General features: G+C 50.2%; 1 protein-coding gene across 1 annotated transcript in view; it reads right to left on the bottom strand.

Annotated features, from left to right (window-relative positions):
- Positions 1–7,711, bottom strand: part of LOC130386340 (nucleolar protein 4-like) — a 67,212-nt gene that overhangs the window by 5,575 nt on the left and 53,926 nt on the right. The window contains exon 6 of the mRNA XM_056595202.1: positions 1,320–1,780. Within this exon, the coding sequence (XP_056451177.1) occupies positions 1,320–1,780 (461 nt within the window). The remainder of the gene's footprint in view (positions 1–1,319; positions 1,781–7,711) is intronic.

The following is a 7,711-nucleotide window of genomic DNA, read 5'->3' as shown; positions in this document are numbered from 1 at the left end:
TGTGACTATCCTGACTTCCTGATCGTCTTTCGCAGATGACACCAAGATCCATCCATTTTCCGAGGACGCAGAGATTGTCCAAGAAGACCTTGACAGCATAATTGAATGGTCCAAGAAGAACAACATGGTGCTACACCAGGTTCATGTTGCTTCGGTACAGGACAAACAAATCTACCATGCTTGACGAGCTTCCCTTTACATCACATCTCTCGGAGTACGCCACACCAAGTGGGCACCTCCTTAAACCCCAAAAGTCTGCAAGAGATCTCGGTGTAGAACTGTCATCCGACTATAAATGGACCCCTCACATCAACAAGGTGGTGGCTGGTGCTATAAAGACTGCTTCATGGGTTCTTGGAGTCTTCAAAGACCGCTCCAAACCTGTCATGCTTCAACTTTACAAGTCACTGATCTGAAGCAGGGTAGAATACTGCTGCCCCCTTTGGAACCCTGTAAAGGTGTCAGACATCCAGACAATCGAGGATGTCCAGCGCAACTTCACCCGGCGCACCGTTGGAACAGGGGACCTTGACTACTGGGGGAGACTCTCTGCGCTGAACCTGCTATCCCTGCAGCGCAGAAGAGAGAGATATATGATCATTCATGTCTGGAAGATCCTCAACGAAACCACACCCAATGACATCGGGATGCAGTTCACGGACAATATGCGGCTTGGAAAGAAGGTCAAAATTCCCGCCTTCAACAAGCATGCTCCTCTGACCGCTGTGAGCCTATACGACTCCTCCTTTGCTGTCCATGCTGGGAAACTATGGAACGTTCTCCCCCACTCCGTGACCTCAGCAACACAGCTATACATGTTCAAAATTCTGCTGGGAAAATTCCTCCATGAAATCTCGGACAAACCTCCTGTCAAGGGATACCATACAACGCAGAATAGGAACAGCATTATAGACTGGTGAAACCAGTCCGGTGGTACCTGCAGTACGTTCGGCGGCCGTGTTGATCTCAACAGAAGCAAAAAAGAAAAGAAAGTCTCGGTGCTACTGCAAGGCCAGGTCTTTCACTGGGATACAGCCTCAGTCTTTGTAGACATCTCTCTCAACAAAGATCCCTCCCATCCATTCAATCTATTCCTATACCGTTGCCTCTTTGTCTCAGCCCTCTTATTCGATCTGCTTGACTATGGCATACGTCCTCTCCACCTAACTTCTGCTTCTCCATTGTTATCACGCTTCCACTCTGCAACCCCTAAAGGCACAGGCGCCAAGTGGACGCGCTTGCGTGCGTGTGTGTGTGTTGCGTGCGTGCACGTGTGCGTGTGTTTGTGCTCTTGTACATGTGCGGTTTGGCGCTCTCACCTTCCCCCCGTAGTCCCGGCCGTCGCGGTCCAGTCGCAGGTCGGCCACGTGCGCGTGCGTGTGCGGCGTGCGCGTGCCGTGCGTGTGGTTGGAGTGCGCGTGCGTCAGCGGGGCCAGGCCGGGCTTGTTGGCCAGGGGGTACTTCCTGCGGAGCTCCTCGGGCGCGTCCGGGTGGAGGGCGCCCAGCAGAGCGGCGGCGGCGGCGGACACCGTCAGGGGCAGGTGGTTGGCGGGCGGCTGTGGCGCCGCTCGCGGGGCGGGGGGGTCGCTGAGGTTGATTGGCTGCTGGTCCTCCGACGAGCAAGAGGAGGACGTGGGCGTGCTGAAGTCCAGCGGGGCGGGGCCGCCGTTGCCGTTAACGACTTCCATCGCCCTGACAACCGAGCTGTCATTTATGGCGGAGGAGGGCGGGGTCAAGGCAGGGAGGCCGTTCCCGCTGCCACTCTCTGAAGATGAGTCATCTGGAGAGAGAGAGAGAGAGAGAGAGAGAGAGAGAGAGAGAGAGAGAGAGAGAGAGAGAGAGAGAGAGAGAGAGAGAGAGAGAGAGAGAGAGAGAGAGAGAGAGAGAGAGAGAGAGAGAGAGAGAGAGAGAGAGAGAGAGAGAGAGAGAGAGAGAGAGAGAGAGAGAGAGAGAGAGGGAGGAACCCAAGGAAGAGGTTAGACATTGTGGAACAACGATTTGAAGCACTCCATAATGCTTCTGCCATTTTCTATCTCCATTGTTTTGAGTGTAGTGTTTTTGTTGAAGCATCGTCATTAAAACTGATCAAGCACTTCTCCTATCCTTTGAAGCGCAACCATTCAGACACAGAACGCACACCTGGCTGAAAGGACATCGGAAATCGGAATTCTATGCTGCCCGATCCAGAAAGCTCAGGACTAGGCCTACTTCAAGTCAGAACGAACCATGTAACCGTTAGCATTCTCTCGGAAACCATGGCAACAGGGTTCCCACAATGCTCTGCTGTTTGGCTGGTAGCGGACAATCTTACCACAATAACACCACACTCTAATCTAGTGAAAACGATAAGTACCGTTTCTGTGGAGTTTTTTTTCCCAACTATGTTTTCCTAGGAGCGCCATGCATCATACATACAAATATCAGTCTTCCAATACATACAGCGGTTCGGCTGATAAAACCCAAGGCTGTGGTTCTGACACCGGCAGTACATGCAGGTAGACTCGTTTAGGTAGTGTGGTGTGATGTGGGTTTCATCAAACAAACTTAATTTAACGTATTACAGAGTAAAAGTAAGTACATAAAAGCAATCAGTCACAATAATGGGATTATGACAAGGTTTTTTTTTGTACACGGTTGGTTATTGATGAATGTATTACAATATGTCAGAGTTATTATTATTAAGCCATATTGCAAAGAAACTATTTTGGTTCCAGCCCGGTGAATACAGCTTCTTTAATATATTCTGTAGAGGATTCAGAGACTTCAGGGACTTTCTTTATATGCAAGGCTCATGGCAGTATTCAGCACCATAGGAAGATTTTCCACCGTTTCAAAAGACTGTAGACAAACCTGCAATTGAACTTGAATCTCTCGTGACAGGAACATTTGCAAGAGAATGGCTTTTTGAACATACCAAGCAGGGAGAATCCTTCGACAAACCCAATTTGTAAAATACACAAGAACACTTTGCTCGGTAAATCTTTTCATTTAAAAACATGAAAGTTCTTAGGGTGAGGGCAGGTGGGGTACCTTGGTTCCTCTATGGTGCTATGGGTGTGTGGGCTACTGGGGAAGGTCCGTGCCTTCATGGAACAGTGTGTCGGATTGCTATCATGAGTGACAGGCTGACAAAAATCAGTGGGGCTTAGATAAACACAGCATACACACATCATCTCTAGCAAAAAAGACTGTAAAATCATCTGTAAATCGATAATTATAACTTCCGAGGCCGATAATTGTTACTTCCAAATGTGTGCGCATTCTCTACGAGAGAGAGAGAGAGAGAGAGAGAGAGAGAGAGAGAGAGAGAGAGAGAGAGAGAGAGAGAGAGAGAGACAAGAGCAATTCAATTAGAGTGCTTAGAGACCCAAGAAGAAAGGATAGAGAGTATGATGAATTGTGAACGTATCATATGATTCTGTTAATAGACAGAATGATCAAGATACCCAGGAAAGGTGTGGTTGGGAGAGGGCAAGAGCAATAGTGGTAGGAAGCCAAACCACTGCATCTGAGAGAAAAGAGAAGAGAGACGGAGAGACAGAGAGACAGAAAGAGTATGAGAGAGAGAGAGAGAGAGAGAGAGAGAGAGAGAGAGAGAGAGAGAGAGAGAGAGAGAGAGAGAGAGAGAGAGAAAGGGGCGAACAGAGAGTGGGAGACAGAAAGAGAGACGGAGAGAGAGAGAGAGAGAGAGAGAGAGAGAGAGAGAGAGAGAGAGAGAGAGAGAGAGAGAGAGAGAGAGAGAGAGAGAGAGAGAGAGAGAGAGAGAGAGAAAGATAGAGAGAGGGGGTTATCTGTGCTGGGGAACAAGGTCAGGTGGGGGAGGGGTCAGGGCTAGGGGTGGGCGGGTATAGGGAGCACGTGGCTGCGGAAGAGGGAGACGGGTGGAGGATTGGGATGGGGGAGGGGAGGGGAGAGAGCCTGGGGGCGGGTGGGAGAGAGGCACGAGGGATGGAGAGAGAGAGAGAGAGAGGAGTGCATGGAGAGAGAGAGCAAGGGCAAGAGAGAGGGGAGTGCATGGAAAGAGAGAGCAAGGGCAAGAGAGAGGGGAGTGCATGGAAAGAGAGAGCAAGGGCAAGAGAGAGGGGAGTGCATGGAGAGAGAGAGCGAGGGTGAGAGAGAGAGGGGTGTGCATGGCGAGAGAGAGAGAGAGAGAGATTCTATCATATTCTGTCCATTCCAGTCCGTTCTGTCCACTTTGTTTGGAAGAGTGGGCGTTACAGATGGAGCCGTCTCTTAATCTCTCTGGCCTTCTCCCCTCCCTCCTCCTCGCCCCTCCGTCTCTACCGTCCTCCTCCATCACTCCCCTCACAGTATTTAAAGAGACAAAGACACTTATCTCTTCTCCCTCTCCCCCTTTTTCGGCTCTTAAAGTGACAGAGGTGGACAGGGTGCCTGTGTGTGTGTATGTGTGAGTGTCTGCGTATTTGCGTGTTTTTTTGTGAGGGTTTGGGTGTGTCCTTGTGGGGGGGGGGGGGGGTCTTTGTATGTGTGTGTGTGTCTAGCTGGTCTCTATACAGACAGGGCTTGTGCTTCAACAGACTAACGGCTTCCCCACACCAAGGTCATGACACGGACACTAAGACAGGAAGAGGACGCGAGGTGAAACCCCACAAGAACAATCAGCCATTTTAAACCTCCGCTCGGAACAAGGGGATCTGTGTGTCTGGGGGTGGGGTGTGTTTAATGTCTTGCTCAAGGACAGTAGGGCAGAATAACAACGCTATTACCGAAGACAAGATGGCAGTAAGAGCAGTCCCCTGCTACTCACCTGTTACCCCTACCTCATTTTATATCCCGTCTTTTTTCTGATCCCTGTGTGTGTGTGTGTGTGTGTGTGTGTGTGTGTGTGTGTGTGTGTGTGTGTGTGTGTGTGTGTGTGTGTGTGTGTGTGTGTGTGTGTGTGTGTGTGTGTGTGTGTGTGTGTGTGTGTGTGTGTGTGTGTGTGTGTGTGGCCTTGTACACACCGACACATACTGATTTTAATCTCTCTGATTTGAGATACGACAACACCACCACAGGGTATAAAACCGATGAATTCTGATCGTTTTTGCCGACGGCCATCGTGACGGCAGAACAAGTACTCTGGATTGAAGATACACTGGAGCACTGTATGCCACGCACAGGGCAGAAACTTTGTTCACTAAACTCGCCCTCTAGCCAACAGAAAGCCATTCAAGCCGCTTTAAACAGGACCGAAAAGGGGAAAGGAAACTTTCAGTCCAGCCTATACTCTTTATGTAGACGTCCATGTGGCTAGTGACCCCCGGTATCACAGGGAGCATCAGGTCTCTATGTGTCGGGCGTCAGGGTGTCTCCCCAGTGCTGGGTCAGGCTCCACCCTGACCCTCTGTGGATGAACGTGGAAGTCCTTTCTGTGGCAGTCGTTTCTAACTGAGCACCAGATATACGACCTCACGTTCAGAGCAGGACTGGAGAAAAGCATGCATGTTATCCATTCACTCAATCCAGAGCAGGCAGAGTGGCAGGACGGAGTAAACCCTCGGGTCCAAATGATTGAGCCAGCGGCGGCGGCGGAGGGACAGGTGATGTATGGGCTGGGGTGGGGCTAGGGACTCCCACTGATGGAAGGAGGTGTGGGCGGGAGCGCAGGGATTAATTAAACACATTGTTTCCATAATGAGGTGAATAAATGAATGCCACCGTACAAACAGCAGCCTCAAGAGTCAGAGTCTCTCTCTCTCTCTCTCTCTCTCTCTCTCTCTCTCTCTCTCTCTCTCTCTCTCTCTCTCTCTCTCTCTCTCTCTCTCTCTCTCTCTCTCTCTCTCTCTCTCTCTCTCTCTCTCTCTCTCTCTCTCTCTCTCTCTCTCTCTCTCTCTCTCTAATGACGCCATTCTTAAAAAGGAAAAAGAGGGATAGGACCAACTTGGACTGCAGCCGATGTCAGATTGTCAGATAGTCATTTGAAATCAGGAGCGTATTTACCGTACAATATGTGGACATTAATGCAAGCAGATTAAACTCAACCGATGGGTGTTTTTTCCACACTGAAGCACCTTACACACACACACTAACATACACACTCACATACTCACATACTTACAAACACACTCAGCCACCCACAATGGTCTCTGGAAAAAATATTATGAGGGTCACTCATACATTTCTGTAATTATCTGTTTGCCATTAAGCGCAGTAAATCGATTTCACCATCATTAGCAAGCTGGACTGTTGACGAGGAGAGGAGACGAGAGGAGAGGACAGGAGGGAGGAGAGGAGAGGGGAGGAGAGGAGGGTAGGGTAGGGTAGGGGAGGAGAGACGATAGGAGAGGAGAGGTGGAGAGGAAAGGAGAGAGGAGAGGGAAGGGGAGGAGAGACGATAGGAGAGGAGAGGTGGGAGAGAAGCGGTGAGAGAGGAGAGGACAGGAGAGAGGAGACGAAAAAAGATAGGAAAGAGGTGGGGAGAGGGAGGAGAGGAGAAAAAGGAGGGAAGGGAGGAAGCAGAGAAGAGGAGAGGAGAAGGGAGGAAGCAGAGGAGAGGACGGTAGAGAGGAGACGAAAGAAGATAGGAAAGAGGTGAGGCGAGTGAGGAGAGGAGTCTATATAGATGACGGAGTTACTTGCATGTAGGATATAATATTAAAGAAGGGAAACATCATTTGCCGACCCAAACAAAGGGATACGGGACGAGTGATAAAATACGATTTGAGGCAGAGCAAATAATTCAACGCAAAAGCCAACCGGGACAGCGAGAGAGGGAGAGAGGCAGAGAGAGAGAGGGGAGAAGGGCAAACTGGACACTGAGAAGGGCAGATGAAGGGGGAGAAGGAGAGGAAGGAGGGCATTACAGAAAGATGAAGAGATGGAGGGAACAGAGAGGTGGACACTAACGGCTGACTCCCTGTCGTTTTTCATTTGCACGCCGACATCTCCAGACCCCCCCCCCCCCGCCTCCCACAACCTCACCACCGACCCTCCTTCTCCTTCTCCCCCCTGAGTGAGGTGGTAACAGAGGCTCCCATCGTCTTCAACCCTTCCCTAACGGCGTCGCACCAGGATCCCCTGCTGTCCCGATGGGAGGAGGGTTCGGTTGGAAGGTGTGGAAGGGTGAAACGTGAGGAGATTAAGATCTGGATAAAACGGCTATAGCCACATGCCTGCCTGCCTGCCTGCCTGCCTGCCTGCCTGCCTGCCTGCCTGTCTGTCTGCCGGTCTATCCGTCTAGCCGCCAAGCAGCTACCTTCGAATCTACCCGAATGTAAGCCTGTGATTCTGAAGATATCCGTCTGTCTGCTTACCTGGCTCTGCTCCACTGAAGTCCTGCCGTCTGGTAGAACTGGTAAAACCACAACTCCAGGCGTTTGCCACGGCAGAAACCAGGTGTGTGTGCGCACACACACACACACACACACACACACACACACACACACACACACACACACACACACACACACACACACACACACACACACACACACACACACACACACACACACACACGGTTTCTGGCGTGATACTGACATGTGCCTCATTGGACGGATTAACCCACCAGGGGTCATATGAACACACACATCTATGTAAGGAGAACCAAGATAAAGCATGGACAATAACTCCCTGTATAGTGTGCATGCATATGCATGTGTCCTCTACTGACATTAAAGAGATACTTCACCGGTGGGAATATGAAGGTTTTATGAATTAAATAATATAATAATATAATAATAATTGAAATCGGTTCATCCTAGCCTGAAAA

This window comes from Gadus chalcogrammus, chromosome 7, assembly GCF_026213295.1.
Source record: "Gadus chalcogrammus isolate NIFS_2021 chromosome 7, NIFS_Gcha_1.0, whole genome shotgun sequence".
NCBI classification, from domain to species: Eukaryota; Metazoa; Chordata; class Actinopteri; order Gadiformes; family Gadidae; genus Gadus; species Gadus chalcogrammus.
Note: the sequence above shows the minus strand (reverse complement) of the source record. Positions and strands in the feature narration are given on the sequence as shown.